The following is a 20,781-nucleotide window of genomic DNA, read 5'->3' as shown; positions in this document are numbered from 1 at the left end:
ATGTATAATTTTATGTATGCTGCATATATACTTTTTTATTCATGGTGAACGTTACATATATGTCATTATTCAAACAATTTGGATAAATTTTTTTTTTTTGTTTATTTTCCTTTCCCTTAAAAGTCGGTTACTAGCTCAAAATTGCGCATACATTTTTTCTTCTCTTCTTTATTTTTACTTATTTTATTTTTTCGTTTTTGTTTTTGTTTTTGTTTTTGTTTTTGTTTAAATTTTTATCTTTCCCATTCATGGGCAAAACTTTGCTTAAAACTTTTTTAAACATGTTATTAAAAGGTATATAATGGACCAATCATTATTTACTCTAATATTCGTAATTATTAAAGCCGTTATACTGTAATGGAAAAATAGGCTAGGAAACGCAGTTTAATGCACACGGGGAAGTTTACAAATGGATTTACTGAATAAGGTGTATTGCTATTACTACATAAAACAACTGCTGTCAAAATGTTTATTTACAATTCTTACTGTGTTATAATTTATATGTTTTACTACTCTATAATTTTTTTTTTTTTTTTTTTTTTTTTTATTCCAGTGCTTTGTCACATGAACAAAACTTTTGCAAAGGTAAACCGAAATGCTTAAATCTTTTGTCCAATTTGTTCATATATAATTGTATGGGCAGATACTTATATATACTCCTACTTACTATAATGCGTACACATATATATATATATATATATATATATATATACATACATATACACTTATGTGTATATATACATGTGAGTGCATGCTATTTGAATTCGCATTGTTCGTTCTATGTACATGTAAATTGTTGTGCGCATCTGTCCTTTTGACTACAGTCATGTGGTAGAAGAATGTTTATTTGTCCTAGCCAAAAAATACATATATATACTTATAAACAAACTGTTCAAACATAATTGTCTTTTTTGTTAAAAATGATATATTTTTCAGGTAATTTTTTTTTTTTTAAACATAACATGAACATTAAAATGATTAATGTTTGTTAGGGATTTTAATCAGTGCAAATGTTTTTCACCCCATAACTTTTTATTTTACGTAGTTCAATAGTTCAAGCGTTCATAGAAATTTTATTATTATTATTTTTTTTTTTTTTTTTATTTGGATTTAGTGTTAACGTTTTATTCAAATAATATAAAAAAAGAAAAAGAAATAAAAAAGGCGTATTATTAAAGCCTCGACATACACAGCTATTCTTAATACATGTATAATATGTATGCACATGTGCAAACGTAATGACGAAGTAAATTATATTTTTATTTAAATAGTATTTCCTGCCTTAGTAAAAACTTTTTGTCATCCTTAAAAATGTAGGGAAATTAAAGCAAAAGGCATAAGGAAGATGTAAAAATGAATTTAAAAAAAAAAAAAAAAAAAAAAAAATACGAATTTTATTGTAATATAAAGTTTGCAATGAATTGTAGTATAGTTCATATAAATGAACTGCTACATTAAAGAATAATACCACGTTAAACCAAAAGGCGTACCTATAAGAATAAATATTACTAATTGTTAGGGCCTCATTAATTTTATTTTTTTTAACACAATATTTTTACTTTAATAAAAAATAAAATCATACAGTTGTCGCGTATAAGAGTTTTTTTTTTTTTTTCATATAAACTTCTATAGCATTCAACTAAAGCTAAATCAACTGATAAAGGCTGAATAAAACATATGTTCTTTTGAAATAAAATAAAATAACGAAGAGAGAAGCTTAATCAGGCATAACAACGCAAAACTAAGCAAAGTGAAGCAAATCGAAACACAAATAAGCAAATCGAAGCAAAAATAAGTATATTTGAGCAAAACAAAGTGACGATGAACTCACCAGCAGATGATAATATTGATGATAAACAAAGAGCAGCTGTACTACTAAATTTTACATCTATACCCATATACTACACATAATTAATGGCATATTACATTATGATTTATGGTTATGTAATTATATAAATGATAGTATGTGTTCCCTTTTTTTTTTTCTTTTGAAAAGAGGTGAAACTTCATTTGTACGCAACCCATTGTTGCGTGCATTTCCACGTAATACAACATTTATGCAATTTGCAATTGTTTACTTATTTTCTTTTACCCATTTTTATTTATATTAGGTTTTGTTAAGTTTACAAGAAATGATTCAAAAGCAAAAAGAAAATGTCAAGGTGATGAATATTTGTTTTAATAAGTGCGTGCCAAAAATCGGAAACAACTTAAGCTCAAATGAACAGAAATGCATTTGGGATTGTGCAAACAGCTATTTTTATGCTAATGCCTTTCTAAACGAGTTAGTACAAAAAAAAAAAAAAAAAAAAAAAATTTCGCTTATCACAGTATTTTTACAACATAACCAGAATTTGTGTTTCGACTATATACCTTTGTGCATTCCCTTTTTTCAAAATTGTCTGTACTCACGCGTATATGTATATAAATATATATATATATTCACGCATGTATATATATATGTACGCACTTATGTGAACATATACTAAATAAAATTTCCTCTTTTTCTCCTTTAGGCGATTGCAACAAATGACGAAGCTTTTAAAATCAAATAGCGATTTCATGAATTTATGAACACCATTAGATTTTTTTTTTTTTTTCTAAATTGTTTTCACGTTATTCGTATTTTATTTGTTCTAAAAAAAAAAAATAAAAAATTAAATAAAAAAAAAAAAAAAGACTAACTACATTTGCACATTTGTTATAATTAATTTTTAATTCGCATAATAATATCCCTTTTCATTAAAAACTGTATTAGAAGACTTTACATTATTTAACTGTTTAATTAAAATTTTAAATCTTATATTTTTTTTTTTTTTTTTTTAAATGAAATATTTTACACCTATGGACATTTTAAATTATTATTCCTACTCCTTCGAATTAAAAGGAATCTAGCAGTACCAATTTTAAATGAACGGATGAAGTATATTATGTTAAAGTATTGCTCATATATATAAAGAATCGCAGTTAACAGCAAGAAAAAAAAAAAAAAATAAAGTACAAATGAACGAAAATTATTATAATTATCAAGCGAATATGATTTTTATTAAAAGAACTTTTACGTAAAAATATGGGAAAACAAAAAGTATTCCCATGGCATAAGTATGCATACATATAAACACAAATATACACTTAGATAAATATACGCGCGTATAAATATACACTTAGATAAATATACACTTACATAAATATACTCGTGTATAAATATACACATACATAAATATACACATACATAAATATACACATACATAAATATACATATACATAAATATACACATACATAAATATACATATACATGAACATACACATATAAATAACCATCCTTATGCACCCCGGTATACACTTAAATTTACATATATATACATAGTTGTGAGCTCCTTTTCAATTTTATTTTTTTGTCATAATAAATGTACAATTACATTTAACACTTTTACACAATTAGATAAAAATATTTTAATAATATTTTTTTTTAAGTTACAAAACTTTATTTTTAGTAATATAAATTAAGCTAATTAAAAGAGGACATAATTATAGTTTTACAAAAAATAAATATTACATAAAAAAGATCTACATGTGCATTAATAGTACGTTGACAATAAGCTATTTCCTTATAAAAAAAAAATAGATCAGCATTATTTATTCATTTATATAAATATTCATATATACATATATTATATAAGTATTTATATATATATTTATATTTATATGTACATATATATATTATATGTATATATATTAAATGTATGCATACATGTATTATGCATATTTGCATAATGATTAAAAATGCAATGTACGTTTCTTCGCCTTTTCGATATGATTTAATATTAGGCTTATTCATTTCTTACATGCACGCTTTAAATGTAATATTTTTCAGCCTATATATATGTATATATGTATGTATATACAAAATATGTATAAATGAATATTTATATTTGTACATGTATATATTATACATATTTATGGCAAATTCCTAAAAAATTATATAGCTTCCTCCTCCCATTATATTACATTGCATGAGATTAACATTACATTTTATTATATTATAATATATTAATTTTTTTTTTTTTCTTTTTTTTTTTTGGAAGCAATTTCATTTCTTTTACGTTTTGATATGGCTTTACACATTTTATGAAAAATAATATTGTTAATTTATTAATCTTTAGAATACTGAAATTACTCTTTATAAACTTATAAAAGATCAAATTTAAAAAAAAGAAAAAAAGAAAAATTTATTATTATATTTATAACGTGCTTCCCATTAATACAATAAAATGAATGAGCATTATGATGTAATAAACAGTTAAAAAGAAAAATATGTTCAAAAAGGAAACATTATGTATATACATACATACAAACATACATACAAACATACATACAAACATACATACAAACATACATACAAACATACATACAAACATACGTACAAACATACGTACAAACATACGTACAAACATACGTACAAACATACGTACAAACATACATAAAAACATACATATATATATATACGTACATAATAAATGAGCTTGTATGTGCATAACATGGCAAGGAGCTTACTCAGTGCTACTCCTTTTTAAAAAACATTTCGTTCGCATCATCTTAACACATAAGATTATTCTGTTCTTTTGTTTTATAAATACCCTACACTGGCGCGTACATACATACTTATGTGTAATTTGTCGACTCTCATCTTTTCTCGTATTTAATTTCCTCCTTTCCATATATTCAGGTAATTATTTTGGGAACGGGACTTAAAGAATGTATCTTAAGTGGACTTTTATCCCATTATGGTTAAATACTTATAAAAATTAACAACATAAAAAATGATGAAATAAATGTATCATTAAAATTGTGTTGTCTCTCTTACTTTGTAATTACCAGAACTGTAAAGGCAGTTCATTATGCATACACACCCATACATACATATACACACATATATATATTCGTTTGTATCTGCGTGTACTCATCAGGAAAAAAAATATTAGTGTTAGATAGAAACCCATACTATGGAGGAGAAACAGCTTCACTGAACTTAACTAATTTGTACAATACCTTCAAGCCAAGTAAATATATGTAGTGATATATATATATATATATATATATAGATGCGCACGCATACATACGTACGTACATACATATAAAAGAACGGCACGCGTGCTTCAATTAAAAGGTTCAGCTGCAATAGCTGCAATATTCGTTGAAACATTAACTGTTCAGGAAAATGCATTGTCGCGTATTAACTTTTACATGATGTGTTAATAATTTTTTCTTATTTTTTTTTATTTTTATTTTTATTTAATTTTTTTTTTTTTTTTCCCACCGGGTAGATGACAAAATTCCCACAAAATATGGTGAGAATAGACACTGGAATGTGGACTTAATACCCAAGTTTATTCTAGTTGGTGGAAATTTGGTAAAAATATTAAAAAAGACGAGAGTAACAAATTATTTAGAATGGCTAGTTGTGGAAGGCTCTTACGTTTATCAGCATCAAAAAAAGGGTTTATTATATTCAGAAAAGTTTATACATAAAGTTCCAGCAACAGATATGGAAGCATTAGTTTCCCCATTATTATCCTTAATGGAAAAAAATAGATGTAAAAATTTTTATCAGTATGTAAGTGAATGGGATGCAAATAATCGAAATACATGGGATAACTTAGACCCATACAGATTAACAATGATGGATATATATAAGTATTTTAATTTGTGCCAATTAACTATTGATTTTTTGGGCCATGCTGTAGCATTATATTTAAATGATGATTATTTAAATGAACCTGCATATATTACGTTAGAAAGAATAAAATTATATATGCAGTCAATTTCAGCGTTTGGAAAATCGCCATTTATATATCCTTTATATGGTTTGGGTGGTATACCGGAAGGCTTTTCAAGAATGTGTGCAATAAATGGTGGAACTTTTATGCTTAATAAAAATGTAGTTGATTTTGTATTTAATGAGAAAAAAGAAGTATGTGGAATAAAATCAAGTGATGGGGAAGTTGCTTATTGTGATAAAGTAGTATGTGATCCTAGTTATGTAATGCATTTAAATAATAAAATAAAAAAAATTGGTCAGGTAATAAGGTGTATATGTATTTTAAGTAATCCAATACCAGAAACTAATCAAACAAATAGTTGTCAAATTATAATTCCACAAAATCAATTAAATAGAAAAAGTGATATATATATTAATCTAGTATCTTTTCAACATGGTGTTACACTTAAAGGTAAATATATTGCAATTGTATCAGCAACTGTTGAAACACCTGATCCATTAAAAGAAATAGAAAAACCATTAGAATTACTAGGTCCTATTGAAGAAAAATTTGTTAAAATATCTGATTTATATGTATCTACAAGTAACAAACCATCTGATAATATTTTTGTTACGTCGTCATATGATGCTACTTCTCATTTTGAAACAGCCACAAATGATCTTTTGCAAATATGGGAAAATTTATGGGGGCAGAAATTAAATTTTGATGACCTTAACACAAAGGCAGATACTGAAGCGTGAGATGTTGCTAAGTCCATCACATTGGGATAAGTTCACTGAGCTTGTTAAATAAGAAATAGTATGACCAATATAACTAGCATGACCATTGTGATTGTGTTAATTATAAAATAATCGTAAATTATCATAAAATGTAAACTTTTTTTTTTCCCTATTTTTTTCCAAAAAGTGTACCGCATGCATTTATATGTAAACCCTTGTGATTGTTTTATGTGCAACACGCTAATTTGAATATTTCTAAATGACAGAACTACTACGTATTATTAAATGAATTGGGGAGTAATTAAAAATCCAGACACATGTAGTGCCACATTTAAAATTGTATATTTTTTAGAGAGTATTCGTTTAACATTTAGCAATATTACTATCATACTCTTTTCTTTTTCTTTTTTTTTTTTTTGTTATAAAAATTTATGAGTACAAGCATTTTGCACAAAATACATAATATTACGTAACAAAACTAGCGTACGAAATTTTCTCAGTTTGCCCAAAATATTATATGATGCAGTTTTTTGGTTTATCATTTTTTAACTTACCAAATGAAGTGTGCACAATAATGGGCATGCATGAGTAAATATATATACATATGCGTATATACATAGTTCCTTTTCATTTGCAGAATTTTTAAAAATAAGAATAACTGTTAATTTAAAAGTTTTATATGCATATCAAAAATTGAAGCATGCATATATATAGGCAATTTATAAACAATATATCTTAAAAAAGGGTTAACAAGTATAAGAATGTATATTTAAAAAAAAAAAAAAAAAAAAAAAAAAACAGGAAAATACGCTTGTTGTAATATCATTTTTCAATACGTACAATATTTTGAACATTTGAACTTTTTATATATTCTATATTTCCATTTGCTTTATACTCATAAAGGATTTCTTCAAGAAAATTTTTCTATAGTGTCTCAAACTTCACATTATTTTTCGTATAGTTTTTTTTTTTTTTTTTTTTTTTTTTTTTTTCTTATCTAAAATTGATTGTTCATTCTGTTCTGTTTCTGCTGACTCGCGTTAATCATAGGGTTGTGAACTTTCATGTTACTAATATTAATACCCAATGACTTGATCATACGTACTGTATCTGGTTCAACATATATTACATTTACATCAATTTGAGATTTTTCTGGTACAAAATCTAAACGTCTTTCTCTTTCTTCTTCTTGTAGTTTTAAACTAATACCTCTAACCGGACCCTTTTGTATTCTTTTCATTAAGTGAGTAACAAATCCAGCTACTTTATTCTTCATTCTTTTGGATGGAATTATTGCAACTTCTTCTGTTATCTTTTTATTAATTTGAAAATCAAGGGTTAATTTCGCATAATACTTTTCCACAATCTGCCTTGCGGCTCTTTTGATAGTTTTTGTTCGTACTCTTCCCTGGACAAGAAAAATGGAAATATATATATACAGGAAAGCATGGAGTACATATATACTGTAAATACATTTATGTATATATATACACATGGATAAATGGATGCACGAACACACTAATGCAAAACATCATTTCACGAACAATTAAGGAATGGATTTTTATTTAAAAATTTAACATGCAAAAATTAAATCCTTCCTCCTCCAATGTTTCATTTATAATCTCTTTCCCTTATTTTTCTTATGCTTTTTTAATAAATAATAAATAAAAAAGCATACATCATTACACATACATATTCGGCTTTTTAATCTAATATATTTTTTTGTCATATATATCATTATCTTACCATTGTGTCAAGAATAAATTAAGTTGGTTTATTAAAACTTATGCTGTATTTTATAATTAAGTTTTATTTCAAAAGGGGAAATTTCATCTATTTTTATATCACCTTTCAGTTATGCTTTCACTTTCTGCTTTCCGTTTTCTGTATATTTATATTATTTTCTTTTTTTTTTTTTTTCTTTTTTTTTATTTTATTTTAGCTTTCTTATGGGATAACTTCACATTTATTTGAAAATTTATTCGACATAATTAAAGCAGAATTTTTTATTCTTTTAAAAAATATTCTTATTAGTAATTTTTTCTTTTAGCAACAGAAAAAAAAAAAAAAAAATATATATATATATATATAACAATCCCATCTGAAGCAATGCTTGCTTTATCATTTAGCACAAACATTGTGTATGAAGCTCATGACAATTATTGTTTTTATGCGTATTGTATAATAAGTATTGTATACATTATACATTTTTAATTATTGCAATTGCACAAGCAAATAAAGGTACAATTTGGCTTAACATTTATTTTTTTTCTATTTTTTATTAAGTGCAAATATGGTTCGCAAATTTTTAAACCCCTTTGAAATACTTTTTTTTCATATACATATATATGTTCCTATTATTTTAAGCATACACTTTGAAGTTGTTAATCATGTCATTCTGCTGTAGTAAACATGTAATATATATAATATTAACATACATACACTACTTATTATTTTATTTACAAAATTAATTCAATTTACATGTAAAGATTTTCTTCTTAAAAAAATTTATTAAAAAATATAATTTTAGCGGTAAGAACATTCGACGGTGAAATTCTTCATTTTGAGGTAAAAAAAAAAAAAAAAAAAAAAAAAAATATTTTCACAAATGTTAAGGCAATAAATTTAAAGCTTCTGTTGAATGGTCAAATTTAAAATGCTGAAAGAACAATGATGGTAACAATAGTAATCATAGTAATACTAGTCATAATAGTAGTTCTAATAGAACTAATAGCAGTAGTAATAATATTATAAAAAAATATTTTTATATATACAAATGTGAAGAAGAAAAGTTTTCTAATGTTTGTGATAATGTGAAGTATATATAATTGTTAAATTTTGAAGGAATAATATTATTGCTTGTGCATAAAATTATTCATGTAAATGACCTTGATGGGTAAAACTTTTTTCGTTTCTTATATCGAAAAAAAGTAAACGGGAAATATGCACAGGTATGTATTCGTAGATAAAAACGTGTGGTATATATATGCACATATGTATATGTATGTACGTATGTTTATATGTATGTATGTATGTATGTATGTATGTATGTATGTATGTATGTATGTATGTATGTATGTATGTATGTATGTATGTATGTATGTATGTATGTATGTATGTATGTATGTATGTATGTATGTATGTATGTTTGTATGTATGTATGTATGTATGTATGTATGTATGTATGTATGTATGTATGTATGTATGTATGTATGTATGTATGTATGTATGTATGTATGTATGTATGTATGTATGTATGTATGTATGTATGTATATGCGTATGTATACATGTATTTCACAAACGGATGGCAGTGCATTTATGAATCGCACCCTTTTTCATATCCTAATCTCCAACATATTCAATTTTACATTTCCACACGTCATTGTTGAAATCGTCATTCCTTTCGAGGTACCTATAGCACTGCATATAAAAAAAAGATGCATCACAAATGTGTATATGTGCATGTATATGTATAATATATATATGTATACATATGGCACATACACTTGCATACATACATACGTACGTACACATACATATGCATGTATTACATCCCTCTGTCGAGTAGGCTTTCCACAAATATGTGCTTCTCATAGGGTGCGTTTTATTTATACCTGAGATTCATCGTAGTACGATCCGTTGTACGCATAAAGTTGTGACAAGAAAATTAACAAAAATTTTGACTTGGCTTTCAATTTTGTTAACTCATTTTTGAGATTATTAATAATTGATATTTGAAAAATATCTTTCGTATATTCTTTGTTTTTATCTTTATCTTTTTCTTTATCTTTTTCTTTATCTTTTTCTTTATCTTTTTCTTTATCTTTATCTTTTTCTTTATCTTTATCTTTTTCTTTATCTTTTTCTTTATCTTTATCTTTATCTTTTTCCTTATCTTTATCTTTATCTTTTTCCTTATCTTTATCTTTTCTTTTTTTTTTTCTATACAAATCAATATATTTAAAAACGATATGAATAAAATAATTAAATAGTGCTTCATTATCAGAAAACTGTTTCGCATAATGTAAGCAAAACATAATTTCCCGTTCAAGCATATCTATTTTATTCATATATTTTAATTTATAAAATATAAAATGTCTGTATACCCACACAGAATTGTTATATATATCACATTTTAAAAAATAGTTGATATAATTAAATTCATGTAATAATATATTATATTTTTCACAGAGGTATTCATTTTTTAAAATGGAAAATTTATCAATTAACCATGTCTTATGAGCCCATGAATTATAATTTTTTGTATCAATAAATATATCACAATTATTATATAAAATTTCTTCATATAAAAACTCATTTATATTTATTTCTTCATTTGGTTCTAGTGCATTTTTAAAAAACGTACTATTCTCTATTATGTTTTGTAAATCATCATATAAATTAACGTCTTCTCTTTTTATTTCAAACTCGCTATGTTCACAGTTACTTATAAACCCGTCATCACTTGAGGCATCTTCAAATGGAGTAGCAGTTGATGATATATTGCTTTCCTCCTCATCGTTGCTTATAAATTTGGAGTCGTCATCAAAATAGGTGTTACTTGTAACATCCATGTGACCCCATTCCCCCGTCTCAGCGGTTCCCGTTTTTATTATTTCATCCTCTTTTTCCTTATTTCTCTGACTCGTTACACTATTATCCTCTCCCTTCTGTTTCACTCGTACTTTTTTCATGTTGAGTTTATATATATATTCTACAAGCCACCTTCTATGGAACCAGCTTTGAAAACTTTTAATATTATCACTTATGATAAATTTTGTAAATTTTAAATCATTTATAAAATTTAAGTTTAACTTTTTTAAGCATTTCCTTCTATAAATCCATGCACTGTAGTAAGAGGAATTGATTTTTATTACAAAGGTTGATACTATGTACCCCTCGAACGAGTAGACTTTATCCTCTATTAATGAACCTAACAAAGAGTAGAGTAAAATTTCATTGTCTGTATAATACGTGTTCAGTAAATTGATTTTCCCTTTATCTTTTATATGCTCTTCTTCTTCCTCTTCCTCAGCTTCATCCCCATCTACTGATTCCAACTTACACTTACTTTGCTCCCTTTCCAAGTCAGTCACATCAATAATAAATTTTTTCTTCGATATTAAATTAAATAGAGGATTGTTCAGGACGTGAAAATTTAACCCATCTAAGGTTTCAGGGTAGTTAAGATTAAACTCTCTAGCATACACATTCAGATTTTGCCTATCCATTTGTTCTCATTACACTTTTTTTTTTTTTTTTTTTTTTTTCAACAACGGTTAGTTCCCCCCTTGGGAGTTCGAGCGCACGTTTACATTCGTATCTACACGTATATCTGCATATGAACATACTCATGTACTTATATATGCTTGTATGGGAAATACGGAGCATACATACATATATATATACATATACATATATATATACATATATATATACATATACATATATATATACATATATATATACATATATATAAATATATATATGCCCTTTTTTTGCTCTTCAAAAACATATTGGCGCAGTGGCTTCACCCTCAAAGTTTACCTTATTATACAGCAGTATAATTACCCACTCTTGCATAATTTTTTGAAATAAGAAAAATAGGTACTAGGTTAAAATAAATATGCACGATAAGAAAATAAAACATACATATATATATATATATATATAAGATAAATAAACCAATAACATGAGAATTATGGTGAATGTTGTACAAGCGCGAAGTATCGAAGTTATAAGCTGAAAATGCAGCTAGTGCATGAAAATAATTGCTTTTTTATGATAAAAAAAAAAAAAAAAAAAAAAAAAAAAATTGGCATCACTGCGTTCTGCATTAAATGAACATGAGTAACTAAAAAATGTATGCATATGATAAAAATTTTAATTCTTAATTGTTATTAATTTTTACGGCTTCATTTTTTCCGCTTCATTTTTTCCGCTTCATTTTTTCCGCTTAACTTTTTCCGCTTAACTTTTTCCGCTTAACTTTTTCCGCTTCATTTTTTCCGCTTCACTTTTTCCGCTTCATTTTTTCCGCTTCATTTTTTCCGCTTCATTTTTTCCGCTTCACTTTTTCCGCTTCACTTTTTCCGCTTCATTTTTTCCTCTTCATTTTTTCCGCCCAATTTTTGCTGCTTCATTTTTAATCTCTACTTCTTTACATATGTGTGGAAAAAATGGGAATGCAGTTTCATGAGTACGGATTTGGGTACATCTTGTTCAACAATCCCTTATTGTCGGGCCATATTTTTTTTTCGTCGGCGTGTTGTATAAAATGTTTTCTATACGTTTTATGCTTTTCTTTTTTTATTTTCTTTTTTGTTAATTTATGAATATAAGAATATCTTCTTCTCAAGTATAACGGATCAATAAATCTATTTCTTATGGAAAAGGTTTTTCTTAAACATTCATTTTCATTAATTAAATTATAAAAATGACTTTTGGACTCTTCCTGTTGTTCAATATCTTTTTTAGTTTTTTCAGTTTTTTCATCTAAACCAATATTTACATTACAGTCTAGGTAATAAATTTTATCAGTGATATCATTTTGAGAGGTCAACAAATTATCAAGTCCTCTTTGTTCTTTACAAATGATTTTTTTGAACGGCATAATATTTCTAGTTTTTGTAAAAATTATTTTTTTATAATTACCCTTATTCTTCATTATTTGTGTTTCTATATGCACATTTTTAAGAAACTGCTTTTTTTGGTCCTCTTTAAGTGGTATTTTATGATTTTCCCTTTCGTCTAACGCATTTGAAATATTTTCCTTACAATTCTCATAAATGGAAAGACCTTTATTTAAACCATCTGAATTACGTAAGTGATTATCATATGTATTGAAGTGGAACCATCTAAACTTTCCATATTCTATATTTAAATCTTTTAAATCATCATATGATAAATTATTCGTATCTTTTTCAAAAGGAAATATAGTTAAATATAAGGAATAGAAATCCCTCAAACTTTGATTTTCAAAATACAGTTCCTTAGATAACTTTGATAAAAAATTATCAACCACCTCCTTATTTTCAATAATTATGTTAATAGCTTTTTGTAAATCTATTAAACTGTCATCAATCTCTTTTTTTTTAAAACGAACCGTTTGCATTCTTAAATATTCTTTTAAATTAAAATCTAAATGTAAATATTTAGAAGGGAAATAATAATTTTGCATACTTTTTCCAATAAGTGGTTTTACCCAATTATTCTCACCTGGTAGTTTTTCAATATAGCCGAAAATTTTTTTTTTACATGATTCAATTCCTTTCAAATTCCAGCTTCTAATATCCGTTATATTATTTTTTATTTGACTCAATAACACCTTAGGCTTACTCATTTAAAACAAAACGAGTAAGAAAACAAAAAAAAAAAAAAAAAAAGAAGAGTATTTTACCAAGAACAAAAGGGTAATTCTTGAATGGGTGAGTAATAGTAATACCTTAAAATATTGAATGCAAATGGTCTCAATCAGTGTTTTTCTTTTTTTTGAATGATCATTGTGACACACATTTATATATGCATATAAATATACATACATATATATACGTGTAACTGTTTACATTGTATACATTTTATATTCCTTCGCATTTAGCACGAGAATACTTAAAATTTAGCGGAGCAAAAATGGGAAAAAAAAGAAAAATGAAAAATGAAAAATTAAAAAAGAATATAGAAAAAAAGGGAAAAGGAGAAGGGGAAAATGTAAAAGAAAATAGAAAAAAAAGAAAAAAAGAAAGATTATTCAATGGGCAGCTTCTTAAAACTCATAAGTTATCCGTCAATTGCAATTCACAACAGCTTAAAATATAATGCACGCATTAAAAAAAAAAAAAAAAAAATTATTTACTCGAACAGATAAAATTAAAAGCTTATCAACTTCAACACTATTTTTTTATTTTACATTTAGCATTATGTTACAGCTCTGGTGCTATGCCATTTTCATGAACTTGTATGAATATGTATGTGATACGTACGTATAAACTTAATATTTCCAGTTATCACCTTTTCACTGCACATTTATTTTAGTTTTATTTTGAGTTACATTTTATTCATACGATTTATCCGTTAATAATTCTCTTTGCATTTTTTACACTTTTTCAACAAAAATTAAGTCGATATGCACTAATTCTTTTTTGCGTATGTAGTGTACTGTTACGACAGCTATTTTTCATTTTTTTTTTTTCCTTTTTTCTCGAATTATAAAAAATCTATGGCACTGACTTCTTGCCCTCACTTTGCAATAAAATTGGTAGCCTTCTTTTTTTTCTTTTTTTCCACATGCAAACATTCGTTACTAATTTTTCAATTTTCCATTTTCACGTGCTTTTCTTTACATTTATATCCTTTAGCTTTTTCTCATAAATACTTACACTGTCTTTTATTTTTTTTTTTATTTTCCTTTCGGCAAACAATAAATTATTAAATTCGTTGTTATACGTGTGTAAACAGAAGTTAATACCCCTTCTAACCCTTTGTACATCTTCTTCCTTTATTTTGTTGTTATTTATATATCTTGTTAACTCTTTCTTTATTTCATCCAAATTAATATCAACATTTTCTATTTCTTTTCTTAGTAGTATATTCTTATTTTTAATATTTTCAAAATATCCATCAAAATTTATATCTTGTTCTTCTGACAATATTTTAAATAATTTTTCTACTTCCTTTATTTTTTCCTTCGAATTCTGAGAAAAAACTTTTAAATTTTTTATGTATGCCTCGCTCTCATTATATATAAGTTCTAAGTTCTTATATATAACAAAATCCTTTGAGTAAAATTTTAAGTCCTTGTTAAAGCTTTCCCTAAAAGGTGCGCAACGCGTAATAATGTGTATGTATTCATGTGCATATATACATATCTACATATGTACACTTACATATATACATATATACACACATATACAAATATATACACACATATATACATATATATACCCATATATACATATATACACACATATACAAATATATACACACATATATACATATATATACCCATATACACATATATACACACATATACAAATATATACACACATATATACATATATATACCCATATACACATATATACACACATATATACATATATACACACATATATACATATATACACACATATATACATATATATATGTACATGTATGCGCATTTATGTTTCCCTTGTGGACCCAGTTCAACCCAGTTATCCTCTTTTACTCTTATAGGTACCTTTTTACTTCCAGGTAGTTAATACTTTCTGCCATATTCCCGTTTTCGCTGCTGTGGAAGTTCAAGTCATTTTTAATATCCTTATCATTCAATTCTAGCTCATGTAAATTTTTTTTTAATAACTTTATTCTTTTAATATTTTCTTTAATTTGGTCAATATAATATTTTTTATAACTCTGGAGAACATTCATATGAATTTCATTAATATTTTTAATGTGATCATTATACATATTTCTTAAATAAATTATTTCATTCCTTTCCATAATATTATAATTCTCTATCATTTCTTCCATTTCATCCTTCTTGTCATGTTCATAATCTTCTATATATTTTATGAATAGTTCCTCTATGTTTTTTATTTTCTGCAATGGTTTAATTAGGTAGTGTATACACATATATACATATACCGTAATTTTGTTATCTTACTATTTTTTATCATTTTTTTTTTTTTTTTTTTTTTGAATATATTTACTGTTTAATAAAAAACAACAAAATATAAACACAGTGACGCATAGTACATTAGAATTGCAATTAAATGGAACTATCCAATTTAAGGAAAACAAACAAAAATAAAATATAATAAAATACAATACATTATAATAATATAAAAATACATATTTTTGCACCCTTTTTATTTCATAACTTGCACACACACACAGGAAAAAAAAAGAAATTAAAAATATTCTCAATACACATATGCACACATATACATTACTCTTGGGTAGGTTTACCCTATTGCACAAATACGTTGACTTGTATTAACACATTTTGTTAGAATGTATTCATATATACATATTAGTAGGCAAAAATTTATAATATTTTTACCAAACTGAAGGCGGCATTCAATTCACTTATTCCATCAAAATTTGTATTTTTTACTTTATCTAAATTAATTCTCTCTTCTTCTATGTTATTCAGTATATTATTCATAGTCTCTTCATGTTTCTGATCAATTAATATTTTAAGATCTTCTTTTTCTTTCTCTAACTTTTTCAATTCTTCTGTATTTTGAAAATTATAAAAAACCGATTTGTTTTTTATAATTTGTGTTTCCTCCTTTGCTGCTTCATCATATTTTTCACAACCTTCGTTAATTAAATCGATTTTACTTTTTACTTCATTGTATTCTTTTTTAAAACATTCATACTCTCTACTTTTTTCGTCCTTTAAAAATAAAAAAAGCAACATGCACTGTTCAGAATTTTATTCCAAATATATTCTTGCATATTCATACGTTTTTCGTTTTTCATTTTTCCTTATTCATTCTGCCTTTTTTTATTTTTTTTTTTTTTTCATCTTTTTGTTTTTCTGCTAACTAGTCTTTTTTCTAACAGGTTCTTCTTTTGAACTGTTCTAATTAATTCTTCTTTTTTGATTTTAATTAAATTTTCTATTTCCTCATTTGATAACTTCTTTAATTTACTATCTTTATCTTTGACGACTTTTTTTTTTTTATTTTTTAACTTATTTTTATTCATTAATTAAAAATTTTATTTTTAAACTAAATTTTTATTATGCGGTTTATTTAATTTACAAGATTTTCTTTATTTGTTACTGCATCTTATAGTGCTTGTTGTTGTTAGCTACTATACTGTATATTATTGCTTAAATGCTAATTGACCTACAGCTGTTTATTTCCACTTGTCCTATTACGATTTAAATTTATTTACTATTACTCATATCTTTCATTCAATACAATAAACGTTTATTATTAATGTGTTCACTCAAAAAAGGACATTCATAGTAAAAGTAATTCGTAAATATATATTACGATTTTCTTTTTTCATCTTTGTAGTTATATTATATATATACTATATGCATAAATATATATATGTTAATTTTATTTTTATAAATTCCCTGTTGAAAATAGGATAATATATTATTGCCAAACGCATATAAAATATTTTAGCACAGAATGCATTTTAAAACTATAAATTATTAGGCGCACACAAAATATGTCTAACTGGAAAAAATAAAAAAATAATAAAATAAAAAAGAATATAAAAAAGGTAAAAAAAAAAAGTATAAAAAAATAAATTATAAAAAATGTAAAAGAAATGTATAACAAAATGGGAATAAAAGTAGAAAAAAATGTAAAAAAATTATAAAAAAATGAAAAAAAAAGAAATTTTTTTTTTTTTAAATCGTTAGAAAATTACTGGTGTTAGTTTAAATTTTTGTAGTTTTTAATATTCGTATATGTATAAAAATATAATCCATAATATTTAAGATTTTAGTGATTTATAAAAATTTATTTATTGACAAATTTTTTTAATGAAATTTCCTTAAATTAATGTGCTCTAAATTTAGAAATACACAAAAATAAATACTAAGAATACGTGCCATAAAATCGGTACACGTATGAGTGTTTTTGTACATAGATGTTTATACGTAAATGTTTTGTACGTATTTTTTTACATATATTTTTACATGTGTTTGCATGTATATTTGTATGTATATATAATATATACATGCTATACATTATTATATATGCTCATTACTTCGTACATGTATAAATTGATTCTGGGTAAACCTTATTTTTTTCATTTATATATATATTGTTATAGAAGAATAAACAGTAAAAAAAAATTAATATATTAAAATACAGTTGCAAATATTATTTTTATTTTAATTAATTTAGATTTTAATAATTATGTATAAATAATTTTTTTGCTTCTTTTAATTAATTTTTACTTTTTTTTTTTTTAATAATATGAAAGTATAATCCTTTTATGCCTTAAGTAAAAATGGAGGCTAATTGTTATTTTAACATTTTTTTGTATAACTTTTAAAAAATTTTGAAAATTATAAAATTGCTTTATATACATACGATAAAATACATATATATATATATATACTTATACGCATATAATATAAAAATACAATAATACATTTATACATTTATACAATAATACAATAAAACAGTAATACAATATTACAATTATACATTTATACAATAATACAGTAAAACATTTAAGATAAAGAAAATGGATCGTATTCGCGATAAGCTAGAACGCTATCAGCCTGATGAAAAAACAAAAATCCTTTGCAGGAAATACATATTTTTCCTGACGTTTTATAATTTATTTGTTTTAATATTATTTATTTATAGTTTCTTTACCAGTTCATTATCACCTTATGGGTATAACTAAAAGCCCACTACTCTTATCTTTATATAATGAATCATTTATTTTTGATATGTTATTTAGTGTTTATTATATTTTATATCACTCCCTTTCTAGTATTTGTTTTTTTGCACTTTTCAAATTTTTAATTTTATTTTTCGTAGTTGGTTACTTTTTACGAATCTTTATTTTTGCGTTTTCCCTGTGTTTACATTTATCGGTAAGGTTTGAAAAAATGAAAATAAAATAAAATGTAGAGCAGTAAAATGTAGAGCAGTAAAATGTAGAGCAATAAAATGCAGAGCAGTAAAATGCAGAGCAGTAAAATGCAGAGCAGTAAAATGGAGAGCAGTAAAATGCAGAGCAGTAAAATGCAGAGCAGTAAAATGCAGAGCAGTAAAATGCAGAGCAGTAAAATGCAGAGCAGTAAAATGTAGAGCAGCAAAATGTAGATCAGTAAAATGTAATTATATAATATTAGTATTTGCTTGCATAGAGGACACGCATATTCCTAATCCAGATCAAAAAAATTAAAAGTTTAAATATTAAAACGAACATCTGTGTAATTATTTTATTTTTTTATATTTTCATATTTTCGTATTTTCTTATTTTTATTTTTATTTATTTTTTTTTTTTTTTGCACATTCAGGTAAATCCTATGTACCTTCGTTGTTGGTAATGCGAAAATGGAAAGAAGGAAAAATATGTGCATAATTGTATTTGTACATGTATATATATGTACATATACATATATGTGTGTGTTTGTGTGCATGCATGTATGTTATCATTGTACAAGTGAATTCATTTTTACATATTTTAATTTTCAGAGGTTTTATAATTGGATGCTCCTGGTTTCTAGCATTATTTCCTTTTATATAATTTTTGAGGGGTACGCTTTCCATTATGGAATACTGGAATTTTTTGAATATACACATTTTATTTTTATGCTGTTGTTATGTGTTTCCCTTTATACTTCATAAATTATGGTGGATATTTAATAGTTCTTGCTTGGTAGAATATGTTCATAATTTTATAATATTTTTTTTGAATTAATGTAGGATATTTACATATGCTAAGTTGGACCTCATTTTTGTTATCATTTATTCCCTGTTAACATGGGTTAGTACTGCCTTCTGTTGGATAGCTACACAAGTAATATTATTGTTACTGATGAAAAAATGAAGAATCAAAATAAATGCAGTTTTTAAATTTGAGATTTTTTTCTTTTTTTTTTTTAAACTAACAGAATATATACGATGGTGTAAGAATGCACAATTCGCTCCTGGACAGTTTAAGTAACACTTTAATGCTTATCAGAAATTTTTCATATATAAATACATACATCCATATATAATATGCATGTATGTATATATATTTATATGTATGCGCGTGTCTGTCACATATGTATTATGCAGTGTTCATATATAGTAACGCCTGTTTGTACACGTAGTCTAAACACAATTTACTTCAAAATTTCTTTTTGTTTTTCCATTTATAGATCCTAAGGCTAATAAAAAAGACGATGAAAATAATAAAAAATGGGGTATTAAAAAAAAATTTTTTGGCAAAGGAAAGACAACAAAGGATTCGAATTATACTGAAGTGTAAAAAAAAAAAAAAAAAAAAAAAATATTATTTTTTTTTCGTTTAGTACATTCTTACTATTTTAAAACTGTCAAAATGTAATTTAATCCGTATTGTAATATTTTTCCATGTGATAATTTGATGAGTTAAATTGTTCTTTTATATATATATATATATATATATATATTTATTTATTTATTTATTTATTTATTTATTTATTTACGTGTATGTATATTTATATGTGCATATATGCATACATTTGCATTGCTTCATTAAATTGTTTTGCAATCATGATTTTTCTATATCTTCTTATGCCATTTTTAAAAAAAAAATTGTGTTCTTTTTGATGAAGCAGA

The 20,781-nt window shown here is 24.8% G+C and overlaps 6 protein-coding genes across 6 annotated transcripts; 2 read left to right on the top strand and 4 right to left on the bottom strand.

Annotated features, from left to right (window-relative positions):
• Nucleotides 1-4,272: 4,272 nt before the first annotated feature.
• On the top strand, nt 4,273-6,521 carry MKS88_005806 (rab specific GDP dissociation inhibitor; the record flags this gene model as incomplete). The annotated part of the gene is made up of 5 exons (XM_067219103.1): nt 4,273-4,290; nt 4,728-4,788; nt 4,969-5,061; nt 5,169-5,231; nt 5,326-6,521. The coding sequence occupies 5 exons, from the start codon at nt 4,273-4,275 to the stop codon at nt 6,519-6,521; spliced, it is 1,431 nt and encodes a 476-aa protein (XP_067071011.1).
• Nucleotides 6,522-7,497: 976 nt separating this feature from the next.
• Nucleotides 7,498-8,249, bottom strand: MKS88_005805 (40S ribosomal protein S17; the record flags this gene model as incomplete). Its single annotated transcript, XM_067219100.1, has 2 exons — nt 7,498-7,908; nt 8,247-8,249. The coding sequence occupies 2 exons, from the start codon at nt 8,247-8,249 to the stop codon at nt 7,498-7,500; spliced, it is 414 nt and encodes a 137-aa protein (XP_067071010.1).
• Nucleotides 8,250-9,843: 1,594 nt separating this feature from the next.
• On the bottom strand, nt 9,844-11,732 carry MKS88_005804 (protein farnesyltransferase subunit alpha; the record flags this gene model as incomplete). The annotated part of the gene is made up of 2 exons (XM_067219099.1): nt 9,844-9,921; nt 10,116-11,732. 2 exons carry the CDS (start codon nt 11,730-11,732, stop codon nt 9,844-9,846), a joined length of 1,695 nt encoding a protein of 564 aa, XP_067071009.1.
• A 962-nt stretch (nt 11,733-12,694) lies between these two features.
• MKS88_005803 (uncharacterized protein) lies at nt 12,695-13,843 on the bottom strand (the record flags this gene model as incomplete). The annotated part of the gene is made up of 1 exon (XM_067219098.1): nt 12,695-13,843. The coding sequence occupies one exon, from the start codon at nt 13,841-13,843 to the stop codon at nt 12,695-12,697; it is 1,149 nt and encodes a 382-aa protein (XP_067071008.1).
• A 979-nt stretch (nt 13,844-14,822) lies between these two features.
• MKS88_005802 (GAS8-like protein) lies at nt 14,823-17,194 on the bottom strand (the record flags this gene model as incomplete). The annotated part of the gene is made up of 4 exons (XM_067219097.1): nt 14,823-15,309; nt 15,717-16,078; nt 16,542-16,880; nt 17,033-17,194. 4 exons carry the CDS (start codon nt 17,192-17,194, stop codon nt 14,823-14,825), a joined length of 1,350 nt encoding a protein of 449 aa, XP_067071007.1.
• Nucleotides 17,195-19,137: 1,943 nt separating this feature from the next.
• On the top strand, nt 19,138-20,449 carry MKS88_005801 (uncharacterized protein; the record flags this gene model as incomplete). The annotated part of the gene is made up of 6 exons (XM_067219096.1): nt 19,138-19,267; nt 19,491-19,516; nt 19,669-19,730; nt 19,900-19,993; nt 20,088-20,136; nt 20,340-20,449. The coding sequence occupies 6 exons, from the start codon at nt 19,138-19,140 to the stop codon at nt 20,447-20,449; spliced, it is 471 nt and encodes a 156-aa protein (XP_067071006.1).
• Nucleotides 20,450-20,781: the final 332 nt, after the last annotated feature.

This window comes from Plasmodium brasilianum, chromosome 14 (assembly GCF_023973825.1).
Source record: "Plasmodium brasilianum strain Bolivian I chromosome 14, whole genome shotgun sequence".
NCBI classification, from domain to species: domain Eukaryota; phylum Apicomplexa; class Aconoidasida; order Haemosporida; family Plasmodiidae; genus Plasmodium; species Plasmodium brasilianum.
Note: the sequence above shows the minus strand (reverse complement) of the source record. Positions and strands in the feature narration are given on the sequence as shown.